Source organism: Somniosus microcephalus, chromosome 5 (genome assembly GCF_052327205.1).
Source record: "Somniosus microcephalus isolate GS21.2 chromosome 5, FLI_Smic_1.0, whole genome shotgun sequence".
In the NCBI taxonomy this organism is placed as follows: Eukaryota; Metazoa; Chordata; class Chondrichthyes; order Squaliformes; family Somniosidae; genus Somniosus; species Somniosus microcephalus.
In genome coordinates this window covers 219,292,056-219,319,379 of record NC_140991.1, presented here as the reverse complement: position 1 = coordinate 219,319,379, position 27,324 = coordinate 219,292,056, and the positions used below count along the sequence as shown (strand labels likewise).

The 27,324-nt window shown below is 43.7% G+C and overlaps 1 protein-coding gene across 5 annotated transcripts in view; it reads left to right on the top strand.

Annotated features, from left to right (window-relative positions):
- The window catches only part of adcy2b (adenylate cyclase 2b (brain)), a 779,528-nt gene that overhangs the window by 672,888 nt on the left and 79,316 nt on the right, over positions 1–27,324 (top strand). For all 5 annotated transcript variants that reach the window (XM_085988701.1, XM_085988702.1, XM_085988703.1 and 2 more), the window contains 3 exons: positions 9,030–9,146; positions 13,672–13,856; positions 15,246–15,330. In XM_085988701.1, the coding sequence (XP_085844827.1) occupies positions 9,030–9,146; positions 13,672–13,856; positions 15,246–15,330 (387 nt within the window). The remainder of the gene's footprint in view (positions 1–9,029; positions 9,147–13,671; positions 13,857–15,245; positions 15,331–27,324) is intronic.

The window sequence follows — 27,324 nt, the reverse complement described above, 5'->3', positions numbered from 1 at the left end:
CCTCTGGCTCCTGTTTCCTGTCTTGTCAGAAACAGTCCCGCTGCAAGGAAACTTGTTGGTAGAGGACATGATTTGTAGTCATTATTGGTGCAGAACTTTAGTGCTCTGTAACATGGCTGGCATTCAAGCGCAACAACTTTGTTGTTGGAGGTTTGGGATAAGATTTTGCAAATCTACTGACCTTGTGACTGGTCAAGCTGACACCCATCTGCAGTTTGAACTGATTAGAATAATTTCAGGCCACTTTGAGTGTGCACTTGCAAGCTTCTTGCCTCAACTGAAATCTATAACAACGGGATGGGAACCATTTACATCCTCTCATCCTGGTCGTCGGGTTCGGAGGAAGAGCCGCGCGGTTTAGTGCTGCCGGATGAACAAGTGGCACAGCACACAGCCTCGTTGGAGGAAGATGAATAGGACGAGGCGGAGAACGGGGAGTGACACCCTGCGGGGCCGAATGCCGCCAATCCAGCAGCAGGTGACCACATTGATGGCCGTCAGGCAAGGGATACACTCAGCCATGCCAGATTCGCGTAAGCTAACGCTTCAACCACAGGTGGCTGGCACATGGAGATGAATATAAGTCCGACAGTCTCAAACCCCAGGCATCATCTGTCCAATAAACGGTGGTTTGCGCTCAGTGTCACCACCAACATTCTACATGGAAGTTGCCCTGAGCCCTCACTCTTGAACTTACATTTCCCAGAACACAGAGGCCACACTTTAGGTGATCTCAGCAGATCATTAAACCTTTCTGAACACTGAACCCATGTGCGTCTGCACTCAGACCTCGAGCACACCTCCTCAGCAATTTGCAGCCAAGCTGCCTTGGTTTGCTGAGGAGGCCTCCTCCTTCCGTTTCCAGGAAAGAGGAGCTCCTAACGTCCTCTAACTTCCTCAACAAGAGCATGGAAAGAGCCCTCATTGAACCTGGCTGCAGCCTTAGTTTTGGGGCTACCATTCCTGCAGCTCCCAGCACCGTTAAGAGAAAAAAGCAATATTACCAAAGCAAATGATTGGAACACATCTAACATCTTTTTCATTTCATTGTCCGATGATATCAAAAAATCATGAATCTCCTTCTGGAATATTATGACCAGCAATATCATTCATTAAATTTTGCTCAGAGCAGACGCTGTCAACTACCCTTTCTAGATAATAAAGCACCAAGCCATCCCAATGACATTTGTATGCAAAGGGGACATGGCCCCTTTAAAGTTTCAAACAAACAATGTGTCATCAGACGCAAGAAACTGACACCCTCCAAGCAATTGCCTGGAGGGACCTGCACGTCGGCCGTAACGAGGACAACGAAGCCAAAATCAGAAGTGCTGGGAGGCGGCAGCCGGGTGCAGGTCCGAAAGCTGCCGAGTAGCGGGCCCGCCCTCAACCCACATCCATTATTAAAATCGAGCCCTAGGCCTCAGAGGCCGCAAACTGCAGTGCAGGTTGCCAGAACCAGATGGGGTGCTAGGTCCCCTCTGCCCTGGAAAGAAATATGAGGCACGAGTTGGCTAGGCTGGATTGGGGAATGTTACTTAAAGGGTTGATGGTGGATAGGCAATGGCAAACATTTAATGATCGCATGGATGAACTACAGAATTTGTTCATCCCTGTTTGGCATAAAAATTAGGGATAGCATAAGATCCAAGAAGAGGACATATAATTTGGCCAGAAAAAGCAGCAAACCTGAGGATTGGGAGCAGTTTAGGATTCAGCAAAGGAGGATAAAGGGATTAATTAAGAGGGGGAAAATAGATTATGAGAGTAAGCTTTCAGGAACATAAAAACTGACTGTAAAAGCTTCTATAGATATGTGAAGAGAAAAAGATTGGTGAAGTCAAGCGTAGGTCCCTTGCAGTCAGAATCAGAGTAAATTATAATGGGGAACAAAGAAATGGCTGACCAATTAAATACATACTTTGGTTCTGTCTTCACAAAGGAGGACACAAATAACCTCCCAGAGATGTTGGGGAACATAGGGTCTAATGAGAGGGGAGGAATTGAATGAAATCAATATTTGTAGGAAAATGGTGTTAGAAAAATTGATGGGATTGAAGGCCGATAAATCCCCAGGGCCTGATAATCTACATCCTAGGGTACTTAAGGAAGTGGCCCTAGAAACAGCAGGTGCATTGCTGGTCATCTTCCAAAATTCTATAAACTCTGGAACAGTTCCCATGGATTGGAGGATAGCTAATGTAACTCCACTATTTAAAAAAGATGGTAGAAAGAAAATGGAGAATTATAGACCGGTAAGTCTGACATCGGTAGTGGGGAAAATGCTAGAGTCCATTATAAAAGATGTAATATTAGAGCACTTGGAAAACAGTGACAGGATCAGACAAAGTCAACATGGATTTACAAAAGGTAAATCATGCTTGACTAATCTACTGGAATTTTTTGAGGATGTAACTGGCAGAATAGATAAGGGTGAACCAGTGGATGTGGTGTATTTGGGCTTTCAGAAGGCTTTCGATAAGGTCCTGCAAAAGAGATTAGTGTGCAAAGTTAAAGCACACGGGATTGGGGGTAAGGTACTGACTTGGATAGAGAACTGGTTGGCAGACAGGAAGCAAAGAATAGGAATATTGGGTCTTTTTCCGAGTGGCAGGCAGTGACTAGTGGGGTACCTCAGGGATCGGTGCTAGGACCCCAGCTATTCACAATATATCTATATAAATGATCTAGATGAGGGAACTAGATGTAATATCTCCAAGTTTGCAGATGACACAAAGCTGGGTGGGCGTGTGTGCTGTGAGGAGGATGCAGAGAAACTCCAGTATGATTTGGACAGGTTGGGTGATTATACTGCATTTGCCATGCATCTGCCCAATGTGAATAAATGCGAGGTTATCCACTTTGGTGGCAAAAACAGGAAGACAGATTATTATCTAAACGGCAATAGATTGGGAAAAGGGGATGTGCAACGGGACCTGGGTGTCCTTGTGCACCAGTCACTGAAGGTAAGCATGCAGGTGCAGCAGGCGATTAAGAAGGCAAATGGTATGTTGGCCTTCTTAGTGAGAGGATTCGAGTACAGGAGCAAGGATGTCTTGCTGCAGTTGTAGGGGGCCTTGGTGAGACCACACCTTGAGTATTGTGTGCAGTTTTGGTCACCTTATCTGAGGAAGGATGTTCTTGCCATGGAGAGAGTGCAGCAAAGATTCACCAGACTGATACCTGGGATGGCAAGAATGATGTATGAGGAGAGATTGGGTCGATTAGGCTTATATTCGCTAGAGTTTAGAAGAATGAGAGGGGATCTCATTGAAACTTATAAAATTCTAACAGGACTAGACAGACTAGATGCAGGAAGGATGTTCCCAATGGCGGGGGAGTCCAGAACCAGGGGACACAGTCTAAGGATAAGGGGTAAGCCATTTAGGACTGAGATGAGGAGGAATTTCTTCACCCAGAGAGTGGTGAACCTGTGGAATTCTCTACCACAGAAGGCAGTTGAGGCCAATTCATTAAATATATTAAAGAAGGAGTTAGATATATTTCTTAAGGCTAAAGGGATATGGGGAGAAAGCAGGGACAGGGTACTGAATTTGGATGATCAGCCATGATCTCATTAAATGGCGTAACAGGCTCGAGGGGCCAAATGGCCTACTCCTGCTCCTATCTTCTATGTTTTTATGAAGTGCCCCCTTAGCTCCCTCTCTCGGCATAGCCAATAATGTATTAAAAAAATTGCAGAACCTTTGGGAGTACAGGCCATGATAGAGGCCTGGAACCCCAAGTGGGCCCTACAATGGTTAGTCAGCTGGCCATTACCCCCAATTTTACTCGACATACCAGTCACTGATAATCCTCCCATTTATTGAGCGGGTGGGGGGACACAAAATTTCAGTCTTCCCACTCCTACCCCTGCCCTCTGCTAGCCTACTGACCTTGTTTGGTGTGAATGGAGGATCTGCCCCGATAAGACCTTGCAGAATCTCCCAAAATAAGCCTGGAACCTGGCAATTCTGGGTTTCAGCCTAATTTGCGGACCTTCCAGCACACTCCCACCAGAGATACAGTGGAAGCATGCTGGAAGGGCTGTGATTTTTCATCCCCAATACCCCCACTCATTACACATTTCAGATAGAACTGCATGCGGGACACAACAGTATATTGGCCCAGTAATTCCGGGCACAACGCATGAGTACGGACGGGGTACTCACACGTGTGCCCGGAGGAATTGACGGTTTTCAGCATGCACAGCGCATGCGCTGAAAACCGGCATTTCCTGTCCTCTGACCCAAGAGGTTAAGAGGCAGAACACGCGCGACTGCACAGGCAGCGCGTGCGCAGTGAAATTCCTTTTTTTTTTCCAGAGTTGCGCGTGTGTAAAGGCCTCTGGTCTTTACGCATTGAAAAACCACACGTAAGTACTTAGTTTTTCAGGTAAGTGGGCTTTTAGTACAATTGAGAATTTTTTTTTCCACCATTTTGTTATTTTTAAAGAATTTACAGTAAGGTAAGTTTAGTTTTAGCCCCGATTTAAAAATTTTTTTTTTTTTTCAAATTTTAACATTGGCCCAGTAATTCGGGTCCAAATGCGTGAGTACGGTCTGGGTACTCACGCATCTGGCCGGATGAAATGCCGGCGTTCAGGAAACACCGTGCATGCGGAGAACGCCGGCATTTCCGGTCCTCTGAACGAAGGGGTTCAGAGGCACAGCGCGTGCGACTGCACAGGCAGCGCGTGCGCAGTGAACTTCGTCGATTTCATTCATGGATTCAGTGAGGGTAAGTCCTTACAACTTACACATGAAAAAAGCAGGAGTAAAGCTATCGAGAAGCTGCGGAGGAAGAAGTCTGTCATCGTGGAGCTTCTGAAAGTCTTCAATTTCTGTTTGGGAAAGGGAGGAAACTTATTTTAAGAAAGGCTGAGGTTAGTTTTAAAGTTTAAATTTTTTTTTTTTTTAAACGGGTTTTCAGTACGGTAGGTAGAAGGAGCAATTGTGGCTGTGTGAATTGAATGTGAGAATGAGTGTTCTAAAATGAGTAATGTAACATTTCCAACACTTTTAAGAAAGAAACTTTTCATCAGTAATAAGTAATTATGTATGTATGTCCGCATATATTCCTTTACGTATATGTATGTATGTTTTATATTCCTTTACTTATGTGTATGAATGTATGTTTTTAATTATGATTTTCCAATAAGTTACTTTCTTTGAAAGTCATAATTAAATACATACATTCATACACATAAGTAAAGGAATATATACATACACTCAAAGGAATATATACAGACATACATACATAATTACTTAAAAGAATAGATTACTGATGAAAAGTTTCTTTCTTAAAAATGTTGGAGTCATTTTCACATTTAATAAACACAGCAAATTCAATTCACATAGCCACAATTGATCCTTCTACCTACAGTACTGAAAACCCGTTTTAAAAAACAAAAATAAACTTTAAAACTTACCTCAGCATTTCTTAAAATAACTTTCATCCCTTTCCCAAACAACCGCAGCCTCTGGAGCAACTGTACTCATGCTTTTTTCATGTGTAAGTTGTAAGGACTTGACCTCACTGAAAGCATGAATGAAAGCGGCGAATTTTACTGCGCACGCGCTGCCTGTACAGTCGCACGCGTTCTGCCTCTGAACCCCTTCGTTCAGAGGACAGGAAATGCCGATTTTCCCCGCATGCGCTGTGCATGCTGAAAACCGGCATTTCCTCCGGACAGACGCGTAAGTACCCCGACCGTACTCGCGCGTTTGGAAGGGAATTACTGGGCCAATATTTTACATGTCAATAAAATGAAAAATTTAACAATTGCACGATTTGCCCCCTCGCATCTGCGACTGAGGGTCCAAGGAGGTGCATTGCGCAACAGGTCATCGTCGTACGTATCCTCACACTGTTCCCTTTCGGGAACTGTATGAAGTGGTGGAAGGATTTCTGGCCACGTTAACACTCCTTCCGTGACCATAACCATCTTCATACCAGCCATTAGGGTGGTTAGTCCGATGGCGTGAGGGTTTTACGGGCTCCCACAACCCATCTGAGGGGGGGGCCACCCACACCCGCGAACGCAAGTATCCCGCTGGATGTCCACCCAGAATTTATAGTTGGAGCTCCGACTCCACTTGCCGGGACTGTCTGGAGCGGGGTTCGAAACCCTACTCCTTCTGGCCCAGCGGCGGGGATGCTTACCGCTACGCAAAAGGCCCACTCCGCGCAAAAGGTGACACCCATACGTTTCCTGCGCCTTTTCCCTCCCCGTGACTGGAGCCCTATGCTGCCACTTGAAAGACCAAGCTATCATCTGTCCTTTTTGCGGCGCCTTGGACTTCTCATTACCAATGATGAGCAGGCGCTGCGCCTCCACCTCATTGAGGAGATTGCTGAGGTCATCATCAGTTCAATTGTGAGTTCTTTTAATGCCGTGAATTGTGCTCATTCCAGCCATTTCACGTTGCTAATCGGATTGGGCCTTTGGCGTAGCGGTAGGATCCCCGCCGCTGGGCCAAACGGGGTTAGGGTTTCGAACCCCGCTCCAGACAGTCCCGGCAAGTGGAGTCGGAGCTCCGGCTCTAAATGCTGGGTTGACATCCAGTGGGATATTTGCGTCCGTGGGTGTGGGTAGCCCCCCCTCCTTGTATAGCTTGTGGGAGCCCGTAAAACCCTCCTGCCATAGGACTAACCACCCTAATGGCTGGTTCAAAGATGGTTACGGTCACGGAATGAGTGTTAATCACGGCCATAAATCCTTCCACCACTTCATACAGTTCGCCAAAGGGAACAGTGTGAAGACACGTATGACGATGACATTGGTAAATAAATAAATGGAATAAAAAAAATTATTTTAGGGCTTTTAAAAGTCTTTAAATTGCTTTAAATCTGTTTAAAACTACTTCAGATTCTTCAAAATAATGTAAACGTTTTTAAAAGTTTATAAAAGTTACCAAAAACTTCATAAAAATACCAAAAACCTATTTAAAATGTTGCTTTGCATGTAAAAATGCTTAGCAGCTTGTGAGAAACATTGGGGGCGTGTCCTATTAAACTGAGACCTCAAGGGGCGTGTCTCACTTGCACAGCGCGCTCCAGGCTTCGCGCTGGCTGCACTCCTGGGCGGCGTGACGTCAGACGCTGCCCGGGATTCTTCTTTTTCAAACTCGAATTGCAGGCGTCCCTGGAGGTGAAATGTCAGCGCGTCGGGTAAGTGCATATACGGGGCTTGCACGCGCGGCAAGCCCCGGACCCGAATTACTGGGCCAATATTGTTTAAAATAGTTTTTCAGAGTTCTTTATTGTTCATTTAATAACTACACCTACATATATATTCATACCATCCACGAACTAGTGGACAGTTCCCTTTATCCAGATCATTGATAAAGATGGTGAAGAACAACTGCCCGAACACAAAATCCTTTAGGACTCCACTAGTGACGGATCCCCACACAGAACTACTACCATTAATAACTACTTTCTGGCTAAGAGAATGCAACCGGTTTCTTATCCAACCCAAAATCTGCCTACCAATCTCAAGACATAACCTTATTTAGTAGCCTTTTGTCCAGCATATTGTCAAAGGCTTTCTGAAAATCAAGGTGCGTATTGTCATTCGGCTTTTGAAATCAACCAACTTAGTAACTTCCTCAAAAAGTTCAACCAAGTTGGTAAAACAGAAAGGGAAATTTGTTCCAGTTTTTACTCTATTTGTGATATAATTATTTTGTTTTGAAAAGCAAACAATTAAATGAAGTAAACTCTTAGCCTAAACATTACTCCATTTGAAGAAGCCACTTTGCATATTAAAACCTGACACAAAATAAAATATACTTTCACCATTAATAACAACACGAGTAACAAACCAGTCAAATGACCACCAAGCATAAAGTATAGTTTGTATATGTTCTGATGGTACAATGTGGAGCATCACCACTCTTTCACCCCACCCTCCCCCAGCCTGGACAGAACTGCTGCATGATTGATGAGGCATTGAATAAGTTGGGGGGGAAATGCACTTAAATAGGGCAACAATACAGTTATGTAATGTAAATATGCCTATATTAGCAATTTAAAAAACTGACTTTATCACATTGACAAATGGTTTAATTATATTCACTGAATCTCTAGGTGAGGGCTAATTTATCATTAAAAAACCTTCAGCTGCTTCCTATGCTGAAACAATATTATACATAAGCGGAGAGAAGGGCCCAGAAATTCGGGTCCCAACGCGTGAGTACACACAGGGTACTCACGCGTAGGCCCAATGGAAGTGCTGGTTTCGTGCATGCACTGCGCATGCGCGGGAAACCAGCACTTTCGTTCCCCTGAAAGAAGGGGTTGAGAGGTGGAACACGTGCGCCGGAGAGGCAGCGCATGCGCATCGAACTTACGTTTTTTTTCCAGGTTTTTCCGGGAGGTTAAGTCTCCAGCAGTTACACTTTTAAAAAGCAGGTGCAAGGCCTGCTTTTAACAAGGTAAGTGGTGAATTAATAAAAATTAAAACATTTTTTCCACAGGTTTATTATTTTTAAATACTTTAAAGAAAGGTAAGTTTATTTTTAGCCCCATTAGAAAATGTAATTAATTTTTTCAAAAATTTTAATTATTGTTTAAAATAGTTATTTCATGTAATTTATAGTTATTTTAAAAATGTGATTTAAAAAAAAATGTATTTGAAGTTTTAGTGATGTTTTGGGGCTTATAGTATTTATAGGTTTGACAGTTCTTCCTGTCAAACTTATGAATGAAGCATTCCCTGCTGCCATTGGCTCTCCATGGCCCACGTGATCCCAGGGGACGCATCGAACTAACTGCGCCCCTGGGATACGCAAGCACTGCACGCCGGCAGTTGGAGCAGGCCCAGGATCGAAATCCCACGGGGGCCCACAGCTCAACGGCCGGCGCGATAGGTAAGTGCAGGTCGGAGGCTTGCTCCCGCAGGAAGCCCCCGACCCGAATTTCAAGATGTTTTACATCAATAGTCTTAAGAGATGTTACTATCTAAAATGAAAACTTCTATTTTTATCTACAATTGCTGATTTCTTTTGTCATTTTTCCTTCAGTTTTTCTTGAAGAACTCAGTGGTACCTTCTGTCTCTGTTAACAGCACAAATGCAAGTTTACAATTTTCAAATGGGCAGGCTCTGTTGTTTGTGCACAATGACTATTTCTTCCTGCCAGTAAGTACAATTATATTTGACCGCTCTCTCCCTTATGAATTGTTTTATATATGCATGTTAATATTTAGCTAAAGGCAGCAGTCCATTGGAGTCATTTCTTTCACTATACCAACTGTAACACTTAAAATAATAAAGTAGTTATATGTAGTTTAAAAATCAATTACTTGCCAATATACAAATAATTCAAGTAAATTGCAGAAGAGGATTTGAAATAGTTAATCTGGAAGTTAATTTATAATTGTTTTTCCAAACCTTATTTTCTGTTGTCACAATGTTTTGTCACTTTCATGTCAACATTTATAATGGAAAAAAAATAGTATAATAGAAAATCCCAATGTTAACATCGTGTCTTGTAACTGCAGCCCTCTGGCCACTGTGTGACACAGTGACATGAAAATGTAGTTGTCATTAACTGCAGGTGAAACCAATGAAAGTAAATCAGCAGCTACAGGAGGCAGCAGTTTCAAAAATAGGAAGGGTGTATTAATTCATTAGTACTCTGCTCCATTTTGGTGTGCCTACTGTTCCATAATTAATTAAATACTACTGCACACTGCTCCATTAATTAATTCTTGATTTGTCAGTTTGCTCACGGCTCTATGAATTTATTAATTAGTTTCTGCCTGATATACCATTCAGTTGGTGCGACCATTTTCCATTAATGCATTGACTTAACGGTGTGCCTGCTGCTCTATTAATTTATTCATTAGTTAATACTCACTTCTACATTGATTGCTTAATTCACTGTTTAGTACTGCTCCATAATTTAATTATTTGTCGTGTATTAATTCACTGGTGCCTGCTGCCTATTATTCACTTGATAGTGTACTGGCTGCTCCATCCATTTATTGATATTGTTGGTGTGCATGCTGCTATGTTAATTCATTGCTTCACTGCTGCTTTCTGCTCCATTATTTTATTGATTTGTTGGTGTGATTGCTGCTCTGTAAATTTATTAATTCACTGGTGTCCACTTATGCATTAATAAATTTGCTGGGGCCTGCTGTTTCATTAATTTGTTGGTGTACTTGCTCTTCTATGAATTTATTAGTGGCTGATGCTTCATTATTTTATTGATTTGTTTATGTACCACTACTCCATTCATTTACTAATTCACTCGTGCCCAGTGCTGTGTCAATGTATTCATTTATTGATGTGCCTGCTGCTCGATGAATTTATTAAGATATTGTCCAATTTTCATTAAAATCTTGTTTTTGCTGGTAATACCACTGGTCTAGTAATTCACTGCAACCCATTTCTACAATAGTTGCTCCAGTATTATTTTCTGTTTACTGCTTTTTCTGCTACTGTATTCATTTATTAATTTCTGGCTCCCAGTGGTCTCTGAATGTATTGATTCTCTGGTTGATGGTACTCTATTAATTTATGAATTCACTGATGCATGTTTGATTGTGTTGCATGTTGGTCAATAATATTTCAATGATTAGTGATGCATATGGTTTGGAATTATTTTATATTGAAAAGTAACCTGATCTGATAACTTGAAACCCCACTGGAATCTTTATGCTGAGTGAATATTTTCCTAATGGGTGATATTTGGTGTTAAAGTAACATTTTCTGAACAAAAGCCAAGTCAGCACTTGTAGTAAGAATGCACCTTTAATGAAGTGCTTCAAGATAAAGTAACACCAAAGGACACCTAAAAATAGAATTTAAGGGGTCGATTTTGTCGAACCTGTCGGGAAGAAGGCGGGACTTCCCCTTTTGGGTTTCTGACCCGCCTACTTCGACGTCCGGCCAATCCGCGCGATTTTCCCTTGATTGACCTTGTTGAGCCCGCCCAGCGGGCTCAGCAGGCCAATTAAGGGCCACCCGGCAACAGGTGACATCACAGACTGAAATTTCATCTGTCAAGATTTCTGATAGATGAAATATCAGTGTTTGACAGCTGTTTGAAGCTGTCAAACACTGACAGTCTGATTTCTAAGTTGAGTCCTTCTGCGCAGACTCATTTAGAAATCTCAGCAGCACTAAAAGCTGAAGGCTGTCACTTTTGACAGATCGCAGCCATTCAGCTTTCAGTTCCAGCTGAGTGCTGCGCTCCCGACGGCTGCAGGAAGAAAGGCTGTTAAGGTGAGTAAAAGTTCTTTACACACTTTAGACACACCAAACACACTTACCTTTACACTCATGCACCCATCACTCACCTGAGCGCCGACATCGCGACTCCTCCAACTCATTCAACCCGACAGCCCGCTGCTCTAACCTGGCGTGGTTTGGAGCCGTCGGGAAACCTACACGAAACCCCTCAAAATGGGGATTAGGCTAAAAACTGCCTGTTAACTCCCTGTTAACAGGCAGTTAATTGGCACTAATCCCTTCCCGCCTGGTTTCGGCGGGTCCCAGTGCGGGGCAGGTACCCGCCGCCCCTGAAACTTACGTGGGGCGGGGTTTTGGGCGGGATGGTGTCGGGACCCCCAAAGCTGGGATTTTCCCCCCCACACGCCTGAAACCCCGCCTGACGGCTCCATGAAAATCTAGCCCTAAGAGTTTTATCACACCCCAAAGGGCATATTTTCCTTTGGTTGGCAGAAGGCCATAATTGATATTTATTTGATTATATCATCTTGGCAGTAGTTATGAATTCACTTCCTACCCAGAAAAATAAATTAGAAGCATCGCAGTAGAAAAAGGAAAGTTAGAACATCTAGCCAAGTAAAGAAGAACCAGCTCAACACACATAAAGATCTAAAATTATACTTATTTTTCCATCTGCAGTGAAACATCTATTACTTATGCTCTGATCAACTTCCTTCTTGAGTATTCATCATATTATTTTTCAGACAAAGCGTTGCACAGTACCACACAAACAGAAAATCATTTACAGCACAAGAAAGACACATTTATTTTAAAAAAGTTCATCAGAGATCATCTGACTAGTTTTATAATTATTTGAATTGTAAAATGATAATTTAAGACAGAATGAAAAATGTTTACAGATAACTGAGAAACATAGGCTTATCAGTTGCTGTGAAGTAATTTCACATTGCCATAACATGAATGTTTTTAGATATTTGTTTAATTCACCTTTAAAAATCAGGGGTAAAGTTTCCTCAGGAGCTTAAATAAGCTGGATAGAGTCCGTGATAAAGTGGATTACCGACTCTGGAAGATACGGGCTAGATGGGCTGAATGACCATTTCTCATCTCATGTATTCTTACTCTTAACTTGGACATATGTAGCAACATTTCAGAGAAATTACACAGTATTAGTTTTGCAGCTCTGGTTGATGGATTGATGTGCACAGCAGTGGTTCTACAGAAACATCAGAGTACTATAGTCAGCTTGCTGTTGTCTTTGATGTTAATGCTGTAAGCTGCACACATTAGACATTTTGAAAACATTATAGGTACCACTCAGCCATTTATGTTGACAACTCAAATCAGAAATAGTAACCATTAGTTTTATTTTTGATTCATAGTTGTATTTTAGTGACTTTTCATTTTTTATTAGATTCTTTCAAAAAAAAATGTTTCTAATGCACATCCATAGTGAAACCCTCTTAGAACAAAGTCCTGCTTGTCCCAACATACAAAAATGATGGACAGGAAAAGATCAGCTGGTCCGTTAAGACTGTCCCGTACAGTCATGTTACAACTAAGCAACCTGACCACCAATGGTCCCATCCACCAGAAGCCATGTAATCTCCTTGGTAGGCAAAAAAACAGATTAAAAAAAAACCCATGGCCAATTCAGGGGTGGGGGCAAGCGGTGGAGGTAGCATTCTTGGAAATTCATCTCTGACTCCCAAAGGTAGCCAAAACTAGTTCCAGAAACCACAGTGACCATGAGACATATCACCCAATCCATCCCACCTACATTTTGCACACTGTGATATCAGCCTCAGCCAGGAATTCCTCCAACTCTCTTTTGAATGTTTGCAATGAATCCGCACTCACTGCACAAGCAGGCAACTTGTTCCAGAGAATGATGACCTTCTGCAAAAAGAAGAACCTCTGACATCTAACCAGTGCTATGCTTACCTAACTTATATGCATGTCCCCTGCTTCTCTCTAACATTTCTAATCAAAATAGTCTATTCACCCAAACACAGTCTAGTTCTTTCATTATTTTAAATACCTCAATCAAATCTGCTCGAAGTCTATGCTTTTCTAGAGTAGAAATGCCAAGCTCTCTAAGTATATCATAATTAAGGGCTTTTGAACTGGGTATAAATCTAGTGGCCCTCCTCTGAACCTTTTCCAGGGCCTCTATTACCCACCATGTGAGGAGATCATAACTTGACTACTAGGTGAGTTCTAACTAAGGTTTTGTACAAAGACATTATGGTGCTTTTTGTTTTATATTGGATTGTGCTAGCAATACATCCAAATACTCTTAGCCTTGCGGCACTGATCTTGACCTTTTAGAGACATCTCCCTGTAAGAGGTGTGTTATTATAGCAGAAGCCAACAGTGCGATTTTCAATTTTTTTATAAAGGAAAATTCATTTTAATAGACTTCACTATAATAGGGTTTCAATGTGTTACTTTTCTACCATAGTACTTTCTATACAGCTGTATTTTGGCATTGATGTCGTGTTCTGTGTTCCTGCGAGTAAACTACGAGCTGAAGATGATGATAATGCTGATTGCTGTGGTGGTTTACAATGTAATTCTTCTGCAAACCCATGCCTCGCTCTTTGATGATTATAGCAAAATGCTATACACAACTGTACAGATAGAAAGGTAAATTCTCTCCAAGCTTACAGTACTTTGTAGAGTTTTTCCTGTTGATTATCATATGTGTGAATCATTCAACCATAGAAGTTTACAGCATAGAAGGAGGCCATTTGGCCCATCATGTGTCTGCCAGCTCTTTGCTATAGCAATCCAAAACTAATCCCACTGCCTTGTTCTTTCCATATAGCTCTGTATCTTCCTCTGCTTCAAATATTTATCCACTTTTCCATTAAAAGGTATGCCTCAACTATGTCCTGTGGCAAAGCATTGCATGCTCCAACATCTCTTTGCCTAAAGAAATCCCTTCTAATCTCTCTTCTCACTGTGCTAATGACTGTTTTAAATTCCCCTTGTCACTGAATCTCCAACTGGAGTAAATATCCTTTTTCTATTCACCTTGTCAAAATTTTAAATATATATAAAATTTCCTTTTAGCCTTCTCTGCTTCACCAAGAAATTACTCCTGATACCATTATTTTATTTCAAGGAAGTGAAGAACTCTCATTATGCAACCTACACTACTAACTATGCACATTATTTCACCCTTCTGGCTGAAATATACCGTGGATAGAAAAAGTTGAAGAAATCAAGGTTTAAAAAATGAAAGTAGCAAAGAATTTATACATATTATGAATACGATGAGTATGATGGAATCAATTCAGAACACCGTGAAATAAATATTTTTGTGGTGAATATGAAAAACTTATGGGGGTGAAATTGGATGCTTTTGCCTGGGGGAGCTAATGGGCGCAAATGGCTTTGCGATCGGGCGCGGTGCTGACATCGACTCCTGCCATATTAGGCGGGAGTTTGGCGGCGGTGCTATGGCGTTGCGCCCCGATCTCCTTCGCCCGGAGATCATAACATCATTGCCGTGCGCATTGCCCCGGTAGCGCCCCGGACCCGAAATTGACTTCCGCTCCCCGCAGCAGCGCCAGTTGAAAACACCGACAACTGCAGGAGGCGTGCATCAGGCACTTGATTTAGCATCCACTTCCCTCTTGGGGCGCTAAAACTCAATTTTGCGGTTGCCGGCGCTAATTACAGCCGGGCGCTAAAGTTATCGCCCAGGCGATGTTAGCGTCCCAAAATGGCCGATGCCAAATTTTTTCCCCTTAAACTTTTGATCATGTTTTCCATCATTGTATGTTTATCACAATAACTTTAAAAGAAACAGATGGAAATGTTACAGCTTGCAATGAACATTAAATTAAAAAAGTGGAAGTAAGGAAAAATTTTAACATGGAACAAAAAGGAAGACTGTATACAAATAAATTGAATCAATATTGTTTAAAGGTCAATATTTTTTACAGTTATACACTGATCTGGTGCCAGAATTTTATTCTAATATTGATTTCATGTATTAAGCATATTATATTTCTACTCCTTTGTTAGGCCTGGTGTGCTGAAGGATCTGAAGACAATGGGTGCAATCTCTCTTTTTATTTTCTTCGTCACTCTTCTTGTTCTGGCTAGACAGGTGAGGACAGCATTCTCTAAATATTTGATTTTTTAACAATAAAAAGTAAAATGAAGAGAAAAGAGCTGAACAATTGAAATGTGCAGGAATAATTTTAAAGATTATTAAATTAATACTGCAATAATAAACAGAGGTTCAATGACACTAGACTCCCTTGACCTTGTTGACATTCAAGTGATTAATACAGGGAGTAGCATTTTCCCTTGTATTAACCTACATCTCACACACTAATTGTTAAAAGCTGAAACTCTTTTGGCTTCAGCTACATTTCATACAGTGACATATAAATTGCTTTTCTTTGTTTTTGGAGCTGTAAAAGTTTTTTAAAAACAAAAGAAATAAAGACTTGCATTTATATAGCGCCTTTCAGGACCACCAGACCCAAAGCGCTTTACAGACAGTTAAGAACTTTTTGAAGTGTAGTCATTGTTGTAATGTAGGAAATGCAGCAGCCAATTTGCGCACAGCAAACTCCCACAAAATGTGATAATGACCAGATAATCTGTTTCAGTGATGTTGATTGAGGGATCAATATTGGCTAGGACACCAAGGATAACTCCCCTGCTCTTCTTCAAATTAGTGCCATAGGATCTTTTACGTCCACCTGAGAGAGCAGACAGGGCTTCGGCTTATCGTCTCATCTGAAAGACGGCACTTCCGACAGTACAGCACTCCCTCACTACTGCACTAGAGTGTCAGCCTAGATTTATGTGCTCAAGTTGCTGGAGTGGGACTTGAACCCACAACCTTCTGACTCAGACGAGTGTGCTATCAACTGAGCCATGGCTGAAATGTAAACAGTTTGAAAAGTTTTCTGGATGGTGAATACCATATAAGTATGGGATCCTTTTGTAAGTCTGGCTGGGAGCATGGGTCACAGAATCAGCCCTATAGTGTTGCCTTATTTCCAACCCTCATTGACCAGATTTCTCTGTTGTTGGTTGGGTTGCAAAATGGAGCACTATGGAGCACTCCATCATCTGGGGGTGGGGAATGAAGAAGAGTGGATTTAAGACTAGCCCTCCCCTCCTCCAATCTAATGAGCCTACATGCCAGGAATGGGGCCTTGCAATAATTATTCATTAATATACAATGCTTGAAATTTTTAAAAAAAATCTTTCTATTTCCTCTCCTCTTCCTGCATCTTATCTAGCCAGAATCAGGAATGGCCTGAGTTGTAGATACCTAAGGGTTTTGCTGCTTCATAGCAACTGACAAGAGGTGACCCTCTGAATGAAGAAGAAAGGTTGGCCTGAAGGCCAGTCAGCTTTGAGACTCCAGGCTATATTGGTAGAATTATTGGGCTATATTTTAATTTGAAGCAGATATTAACTTTTTGTTGTAATGCTGTAATAGAAAACATAGAGACAAAAAATTTGCAGCCATTTTGGTGGACCTCTGACATAACTTTGACTGAATACCTCCAGAATGGCTAGAAATTAAGCAGGTTACACTGGTTCCCATCATAGAACCAGGAATTCTGGGATGGCTTTGGGAGAGCAGAGCCTACTCCTTCCCCTAGAAGTCATTGACATCAGGAGCACTTGGACTCCAAACATCAGAGTTCCTGTGCTCCAGGTCTACTTAGGGATCCAGTGCATGTTACATGCTAGTATGTCTGGTGGGAAGCAGCTTGAACAACTGGCGGAAGTGGGACTCCTGAATATAATGTTTTAAAACTTATTTAAATACGAGCCCCTGTGTAAGCTGGAAGGAGGGGGGAGGTTACTGACACCCTGCCCTGGCTCCAATCAGTGGCCGGACTGTCTGGAATTTCCAGCGGGGGTGGGGGGGTGGTGAGGAGAACACCTTAGATGCATTGCCAGCCCACCATCATCATTCTTCCTGTGCCATTGATGTAAGGTAGTAACCAATCCACGCCATCTAATTCTGTCTTAGGCTTTTGCCTCCAGCTCCCCTAGTTGCAAGTGCACTACAGCTGCATCCATTGTTGTTGCATAGAGTTTCTCTTGATCAACTCTAGCTCTTTTTCCTCGTTGCTTCTAATTTCATGTTGGCTTAGTGATCCTTGTGTCAGTCATTCTCAGAATGCGACCAATGTAGGTCCATCTTCTCTCCCAGACTGTTACCATAGAATGATACAACACAGAATGAGGCCATTCGGCTCTTTTGTAGAACTATCCCATTAATCCCACTCCCCTGCTCTTTCCCTATAGCCCTGTAATTCTTTTCCTTTCAAGTATATATCCAACTCTCTTTTGAATGTTACTATTGAATCTGCTTCCACCACCCTTTCAGGCAGTGCATTCCAGACCACAACAACTCACTGTCTCAAAAAATATTTCTTCATGTCACCTCTGATTCTTTTGCCAATCACCTTGAATCTGTGTCCTCTGGTTACCGACCCTTTTGCCACTGGAAACCATCCATGATTTTGAACACATTCATCAAACCCCCTCTTAACTTTCTCTGCTCTAAGGAGAACAAGCCCTAGCTTCTACAGTTTCTCTACATAACTGAAGTCCCTCATCTCTGGTACCATTCTAGTAAATCTCTTCTGCACCCTCCCTAAGCCCTTGACATCCTTCCTAAAGTGTGGTGCCCAGAATTGAACACAATACTCCTGCTGAGGCCTAAGCAGTGTTTTATAAAGGTTTAGCATGACTTCCTTGCTTTTGTACTCTATTCATCTGATAAGAAAGCCAAGGATCCCATATACTTTTTTAACAGCCTTCTCAACTTGCCACCTCTAAAAATTTGTGTACAGACACCCCCCATGTCTCTCTGTTGCTGCAGCCCCTTTAACATTGTACCATTTAGTTTATATTGCCTCTCCTCATTCTTCCTACCAAAATGTATCACTTCACACTTCTCTGCATTAAATTTCATCTGCCATGTGTCGGCCCATTTCACCAGTCTGTCTATGTTCTCCTGAAGTCAGTTACTATCCTCCTCATTGTTTTCTACACAGTTTCGTATCATCTGCAAACGTTGAAATTATGCCCTGTATACCCAAGTTATTAATATATATTAAAAAGAACAGTGGTCCTATTACTGACCCCTGGGGAACACCACTATACACCTCACTCCAATCTGAAAAACAACCGTTCACCAGTACTCTCTGCTTTCTATTGTCTTTTGGATAAGACGTTAAACCAAGGCCCCATCTGCCCTCTCAGGTGGATGTAAAAGATCCTATGGCATTATTTTGAAGAAGAGCTGGGGAGTTCTCCCTGGTGTCCTAGCCAATATTTATCCCTCAATCAACATCACTAAAACAGGTTACCTGGTCATTATCACATTGCTGTTTGTGGGAGCTTGCTGTGTGCAAACTGGCTGCCGGTGGTCATGAAAGGTGCTATATAAATTCAAGTCTTTCTTCTTTCTTTCTTTCTTTCTTGGCTAATCTTGTGTTCATGCTGCCATTGTCCCTTTAATCCCATGGGTTTTAATTTTGCTAACAAGTCTATTATGTGGTATTTTGTCAAACGCCGTTTGAAAGTCCATACACAACATCAGCCTCATCAACCCTTTCCGTTACTTCATCAAACACGATTTGCCTTTAACAAATCCATGTTGACTTTCATTTATTAGCCCATACTTTTCCAAATTCCAATTAATATTGTCTCAGATTATTGTCTCTGAAGGTTTCCCTACTACCGACGTTAGGCTGACTGGCCTGTAGTTACTGGGTTTATCGCTCTACCCTTTTTTAAACAGTGGTATTGTGCGTTCCCGACTCCTGATGAGTTCGCTCGCCTGCTCAGCAAATTCCCCAACCTGACAAGACCCACGTTCTCCTCCACAGCCACGAAACATGGTGTGGAACACCACATCACCACCAACGGCCCCCCGGTCTATGCGCGGGCCCGGCGCCTAGAACCTGGCAAGCTGGCGGTCGCAAAGGCGGAGTTCGCAACCATGGAACGGTTAGGGATTATTCGCCGGTCGAATAGTCCCTGGTCTTCACCCCTCCATATCGTCCTGAAGCCTGGCGGTGGATGGCGGCCATGCGGCGACTATCGACGACTAAACGACGCCACCACTCCGGATCGGTACCTGATCCCCCATATCCAGGATTTCTCTGCCCATTTGGCAGGGAACACCGTGTTCTCAAAAGTCGACCTCGTCCGGGGCTACCACCAGGTCCCAGTTCATCCACAAGACGTCCAGAAGACTGCAGTCATCACCCCATTCGGCCTCTTCGAGTTTTTACGGATGCCGTTTGGGTTAAAGATCGCCGCCCAGGCTTTCCAATGCCTGATTGACTCCGTGCTGCGGGACCCCAAGTTCCTCTTCGTCTACCTGGACGATATTCTAATTGCCAGTCCTACTAAGGAAGAACATACCTGTCACCTATGCACCCTTTTTCGACGCCTCAGCCAACATGGCCTGATTATCAACCCGGCCAAGTGTCAGTTTGGCCTGCACCAAATTGACTTTCTGGGGCATCGCATCACCTCAGAGGGAGCGGTTCCTTTACCTTCGAAGGTAGAGGCGGTGACATCCTTTCCACGCCCGCAGAACATAAAGGCCCTGCAGGAATTCCTAGGCATGGTAAACTTTTACCACCGTTTCGTGCCCAAGGCAGCACTACTCATGCAGCCCCTGTACGAGGCCCTCAAGGGCAAGACTGGCAAGAACCCGGTAGACTGGACGGATGACATGGCCCGAGCTTTGAGGGTTTCATACTTGCGCTCCGTTGGGGAGTTTTCGAGGAGGCTGACGTTCCGAGAGGCGGTAGAGCTGTCGAGTGCGGAGACCATGTAAAGATACTTGGTCTGATCCGCATCGATGTTCCTCAGGGCGAACTGGGCCTCGACCTGAACAAACCACGAGGGCGCTTGCTGCTCCCAGAACTGCGGTAGCTTTAGCGAAATGGCGTTTGCTTCCATGCTGTGCTCTTCTTTTGTGAAAACGTTCACAAAAACGGGGTCACCAATGTAGGAATTAACAAATTCCTACGAATAACGGAGATCGACACAAGAGAACAATCAAATAGGTCTTTACTCAAAGGAGATGCCACGAGGACTGACTGGGCAGTCCCGTGATTTGCGACGTGACGTCATCGCGTTTGCCCGCGTTTTCCCGCGCTCTTAAAGGGGCCACGCCCCATACATGCAAACTCTATATACAAAACATAGTAATGCCTAACACAATGGTACAGGTTTAGGCTGGTGTTAGAACATCGTTAAAGAGAATTATATATAGTTAGCCAGAGTCATTCAGTGGTTCTGCCACAGTATAACCTTTGCAATCCTCCAGCCCTTTGGCACCACCCCCATACCCAATGAGGATTGAAAGACTGTGGCCAGAACCTCCACAAGTCCCACCCTTCCCTCAGTAACCTAGGATGCATCCTATCCAGACCTGGTGACTTTTCTATTTTGAGGACTGCCAAACACTTAAGTACCTCCTCTTTATCTATTATCATCTTATCCAAATTGCTACTGCCTCCTCCTTTACGGCTACATTGGCAGCATCCATTTATCTAGTGAAGACAGATGCAAAGTATGCATTTAGTACCTCAGCTATGCTCTCTGCCTCCACAAGGATATTTCCTTTTTGATCCCTAATCGGCCCCACTCTTCCTTTGACAAACATTTTACTATTTATGTATTTATAAAATACTTTTGGGTTCCCTTTAATGTTAGTCATTAATCTATTCTCATACTCTTGCTTTGCCCCTCATTACTTTTTTTAGGTCTCCCCTGTACTTTCTATATTCACTGTGTTATGAACCTTGCAATTGTCATAAGCCTCCTTTTTCTGTCTCATTTTAACATCTATATCTTTATTCATCCAGCTTTGGATGCCCTTCCTTTCCTCCTCGTGGGAATGTGTCTACTCTGTACCTGAACCATTTCCACTTTGAAGGCCTCCTGTAGGTGGTAATTATAGTCAATGCTGGCATCTGTGCCACCTGAAGTACACTTGCAATCATCACTTTATTAAATCATCTGATATAAAGAGCAGTCGCAGGCATCTACACTGGAAGCTGTTGAGCTTCTTTTGGGTGGCTCTGTTGGACCACTACATTTCTAATCAATGTAGGACCACAGCTAGCACACTTCTTTGAAAAATTCTCAACTTGGCTTTTTCTCCGGCCACATTTGGTTTCCAGATTGAGTGAAGCATTTTAAAAGCTCTACTCGCTTTCTGGTGCGAGCTTTGATATCTGACATGCAGCCTCCATCGTCTTCCAGCACACTGCCTAAGTAGGTTTAAGAATACACAACCTGCAGTCATACACCTTTCAGTCAACATTAACTTTCATGACATGACTTTTTGTACTGTTGATGCATAACCCCACTTTTCTGGTTTTGTCTCTGTGAGATCATTTGTCTTTCTTTGCATGTCTTGTATACTTTTATTAATGAGGCAGATATCGTCTGCAAAAACTAGGGGCTAAAAATTCATGGCTGCCACGAGAGGTGCTGGTGTCACCGCGGCCTTGGGTTAACGGCCGCTGAAAATGGACGAAGCTATAAGAGAAAAATTCATGGTGGGGGCTAAAGATTTTTAGCCCAGCGCTAATTTACCATGTAATGCCCTCCTGGTGTGTTACTGCAGGCATCGGAGTGCCCCCCAGAAGCGGCTTTCGATGTTCCAACAGCCTCTGGAAGCGAGGCAATGGAGTTCACTAGGCATTATGGGAAATTGAAAGGCAATGCATTAAAAGGGCAATGCCTTCTGAACTTATAAAAATTAAAATTAAGTGGAAAAATTAAGTTTTCAGCCCTTACTGCCTTTTTAAAAAAAATTAACATTAAAAAGAAGTCCCAAATGGGAGACTTCGGGCTAGATTTTCAGTTGCTTGTGCCAGCAGTTAGCGCCTTAAGAGAAGTGATTTTCGGGCGCTATGCGTGTAGCGCCTGGGCGCAGCGCAGTTTGCGCCCCGCCCCAAATTAAGTTGCCCGTTAGCGCCGGTGCAAAGTTTAGCGGCCGCCCGGATGCGCGCGCAGAAAATGACGTCACATCCTCGTGCAACGCCCTTTGGCCGCCCCGAATCCAAACTTCAGTCGGACCGCCCCATTGTGCGGCTGGCGTCCAGAGCGTTTGTAAAAGGGAACGCAACACACCCTGGGGAGCGCAAATTAAAGGGCACTCGTACAAAAGGCACTCTGCATGTGTTGTGTGGAAGTAAGCTGGGTGTTGTTGTGAACGGTCCTGTTTCCGGGCACCAATAATTATTATTATTCCTCCTCCTCCTCCTCCTCCTCCTCCTCCTCCTCCTCCTCCTCCTCATCATCATCATCATCATCATCATCATCATCATCATCATCCCGTTTCCCCCCAGACTTTGCATTTGAAAAAAATACATGCACCCTTCCCCTTTAAGAGCTCACTGGCACCAGAGTGTCTGCCGTGCGCTGCGCCCAAGCTCGGGTGTTGCGCTCTCCACCGCCGGCTTAGCGCCTAAAGATACTAGTGGAACGCCTCTTTTAGCGCTCCACCAACCTCTTAGGGCGAAGCCACTGAATTTCCGGCAACGGGGCGCTACTTTGGGGCGGGCGATAACTTCGGGCGGGCGCTAAGCTTAGCGCCCCAAAACTGTCTATACTGAAAATCTAGCCCTTCAGCTCTTAAAACTGAACTCCCTTCCGAACTTTAAAAAATGAGAAAAGTGCTTCAGCACTGTTAAGTCCGTGAATGATTGAGACACGGACTAGCAGGAGAGAAACAAACAGAACTTTACTGGTGAAAGGCATAAACGAATCTAACAAAACAGAGGCTCTCTAGCGCCTTTTATACAGGGGTGGTCACTGCCGGTATTGCAGTCTGAGACCAGTTATTCTCTTAAAGGTACATACACAACAATTCCTCCCCTTTTAGATAAACAGTACATAACATTCATTTAACACTAATGATAACGAATTACAATCACAATTACTGTTGCTAGATACATTGGTTAAGTTTAAGCAATTATAAGTTCAGTCTTTGAGGAGGCTTCCTGATTCTGTCTGGATAACGCCTCTTTGGAGTATCAGGTTCTTCTGGCAATGTTGAGTCGAAATCAATGTCGTTGTTTGGTTCATCTGCTTCCAATATTACCAGTTCTGCGGTAGCTGCAATTGGAACATCGATTTCATTACCAGGTGTATCAGATCGTGGTGTGGAGTTGACGTTTTCCAGTGACTCTAGAATCTGGTCAGCATGGCGTCTTACAATGCTCTCCCCAACGTCCACGGTATACATGAGAGGTCCTTGTCGTGTACAAATCGTTCCTGGCTGCCATTTCTCAGTGCGGTAGTCCCGGGCCAAAACTGGTTGACCTATCTTAAAACTCCTGGTCGGCCTTTCATTCATATTCTGAAACTGCCTGTTCTCCACATCTCTTCGGACGTTTGGCTTAACCAAATCCAAGCGGCATCGTAGTCTTCGATTGAAGAACATCATGGCTGGAGTTTGGTTGGTAACCGCATGTGTCGCATTCCGGTAGGCAAACAAGAAGTTGTCCACCTTGTGTTGTAGGGGTATATCTTCATTGCACATTGCCTTGCTAGCCTTCTTGAATGTTTGGACAAACCTCTCGGCCAATCCATTAGTGGCTGGATGATATGGGGCAGATGTGTAATGCTTAACACCATTGTTCTTTAAGAACCTCCGGAACTCTTCAGACACAAACTGTGGTCCATTGTCAGAGCAAATCTGTTCAGGCAGCCCATTCCTGGCGAATATGGTTCGTAAAACTGCGATAGTTTTTTCCGTGGTGGTTGAGGACATTTTTATTACCTCTGGCCACTTTGAATGTGCATTCACCGCAATTAAAAACATCGAGGCCATGAAGGGACCAGCAAAATCAATGTGCACCCTTTGCCATGGGGATGAGGGCCATTCCCATGGATGCAGAGGAGCTTGTGGTGGGGCGTTTTGGACCTTCTGGCATCCTGCACAGCTCTTGGTCATCTCTTCGATTTCTCTATCGATTCCCGGCCACCACACAAACGCTCTGGCTAAGCTCTTCATTTTTACCCCACCCAGATGACCCTCATGAAGCTCACTGAGCACTCTATCCGTCAACTTAGGTGGAATTACTACTCTGGATCCACACATCAAGGTTCCTCTGCACACTGACAGCTGTTCTCTTCTTGATGAAAATGCTGGCAGCAGTGGTTCGCCATGTGCTGGCCATCCCTTCACCGTTAAATCATAGACCCGTGATAGAGTCGGGTCATTCCGTGTTTCCTTTTCTATGTTTGCATTCGTCACAGGGAGACATTCGACTATGGTCGAGTGGAATAACTCCATTGGATCCACTGCAAGGTCTTCTTCTCCCACCATCGGCAACGGTAGACGTGACAATCCATCAGCATTTCCATGCTGTTTAGTTCCCCTGTACTCGATGTCATATTGGTGTGCCCCTAGGAAAAGGGACCATCTCTGCAGCCGTTGTGCTGTCATTATCGGTACGCCCTTCTGAGGGTTGAAAATGGAGACAGGAGGTTGATGATCGGTTAGTAGAGTAAATTTTTGACCGTGCAGATAGTGATTGAACTTCTTCACCCCCCACACTAGGCTGAGGGCCTCTCTGTCAATCTGGGCGTAGTTACGCTCGGCAGAAGTTAACGAGCGTGACGCAAAAGCTATCGGCCTCTCCAAACCATTAAGGAATTTATGTGACGGTACCGCCCCAATGCCGTAGGGAGACGCATCACACGCCAGCCTGATTGGCAGTGCTGGGTTGTAGTGAGCCAATACTTCCTTCGAAGTGATTAAGTCCTTACTCTTCTGAAAAGCACGTTTACAATCATCGCTCCACTTCCATGCTACCCCCGTTCGTAGCAGGGCGTTCAGTGGATGCAGAATTGTCGACAAATTCGGCAAAAACTTATGATAGTAATTCACCAACCCGAGGAATGACCTCAGTTGCGACACATTTTCAGGCGCTGGGGCCTTAACAACCGCTTCAATTTTGTCAGGGGACTTATGTAACCCCTCTTCATCAACCACGTGGCCACAATACGATATCTGTTTCTTTAAAAATTCGCACTTGGGGCGGTTGGCTCGCAGCCCATGTTCCCGTAGTCTAGTGAGCACCTGTTCTAGGTTGTTAAGGTGTTCACTGTCATCTTCACCTGTTCCAAGGATGTCGTCCAAGTAACACTGAGTCCCCGGAATCCCTTGCAGGACTTGTTCCATCGCTCTTTGCCATATCGCCGGAGCCGATGCTACTCCGAATACCAATCGATGATATTGGTAAAGACCTTTGTGAGTGTTTATCGTGAGATACTTCCTAGAGGACTCTTCAACCTCCATCTGCAAATATGCTTGTGCTAGGTCAATTTTTGTAAAACGCTTCCCTCCAGACAGTGAGGCAAAGATGTCTTCTATCCTTGGAAGAGGATATTGTACTGTGTGAAGGACAGGGTTCACCGTCACCTTGAAATCTCCACAGATGCAAATCTTCCTTGGCTCTCCGGACTTATTGCTTAATGTTTTTTTCATGACAGGAACAATGGGTGTCGCCCACTCGCTCCAGTTGACCTTAGACAACACGCCCGCCTTCTCCAGATTCTCCAGCTCTGCCTCGACGGCTGGACGAATTGCATATGGTACCGGTCTCGCTTTGAAAAACTTGGGAACTGCATTCTCTTCTATTTTTAACGAGGCGGTTACGCCTTTAAGCGTGCCCAGTTCTTGTTGAAATACCTCTTTGGCGTTAGCTAAGATTGTTGACAATCGTCCAGGAGTGACGTCTTCATCTTTTTTACCGTCCACCGTCATTGCATGAATGGAATGCCAATCTAAGTTTATCTTCCTGATCCATTCCCGTCCCAATAACGGTGGTCCACCATTTGGCAGTATGTAGAGATACAATTTCCGTATTTTCTTGCCATTGTATTCGACAGGCACCCTTATTTTTCCTCTGGGGTATACTTTTTGCCCCGTATACGTCGTCAAGATGATGGATGTCTCTCTCAAGGGTATGTGTGAAAATAGCCGCTCATAGTCTCGTCGATTCATGACAGTTAGCGCTGATCCTGTATCCAATTCCATTTTAACTTGTGACCCTGCTATCGTGAGGGTGACCCAAATGGTTCGGTGATCCTCTTTTGCGATTACATTGTGAAGTTTGAGACAGCTTAATCTCCTGTTCTCGGATTCACTATCGCTCATCTGGTCTTCGGAACTACTGTCCGTCATCTTTTGTACTTTCTTGTACGGTTCCTTAGTAGCCTTTTTGTTGTCGCTGGTCTTCTTCCCAGACCTGCAAATTCGTGCAATGTGTCCAATCTTCCCGCATTGTCTGCATATTTTGTCTTTGGACCAGCAGTCCTTCTGGTCATGGTTAGTTCTGCCGCAGCGATAACGTTTTGCAAATCCCCGTGTCATTTCATGGGTGCTGTATTCCTGTGGTTTTTGTTGAATTTCTGCAGCTCCCCTGGCTGCTGCTTCATACGATACTGCCACGCTGAAAGCCTTATCTAGCGTCAGCTCTTTTTCTGCGAGTAACTTCTTCTGTGTTCCTTCACTCAGGAGTCCACAGACAAATTTGTCCCATAGGGTATCTGCCAGTCCTGCTCCGAACTGGCAGTGCTTTGATAGCTTGCGTAGTTCCGTAAGATACTCAGCATTGCTCTCATCTTTGTGCTGAGTTCTCCTGTGGAATTTAAATCTTTCTGCTATCAACAGCGGTGCAGGGTTTAAGTGCTCCTGTAGAACAGCAACAATTTCGTTAAAACTCTTCGCCTTCGGTTTGACTGGAGTAATCAGGTCCCGCAATAGGCTGTACGTTCTAGCGCCCATTAAGTTTAACAATACCGATGCCTTTTTCCCCTCCGCTATATCGTTTGCCTCGAAATATACCTCTACTCTTTCCACATACGTGGTCCAGTCCTCTAATGTATTATCAAAAGCAGTGATACAGCCAGTCTTCGGCATCTTGCAAATCTAAAATGGCGCCTCCTGCGCTTTGCCTTCTTCTCCGATTTAACAAAATGGCGCCTCCCGCGCTTTTCCTTCTTCCCCGCTGTTGTTAGCGCTGCTTTCCACGGTTTCCTGCGCGTTAAATATTAATTCGTTTTCTTT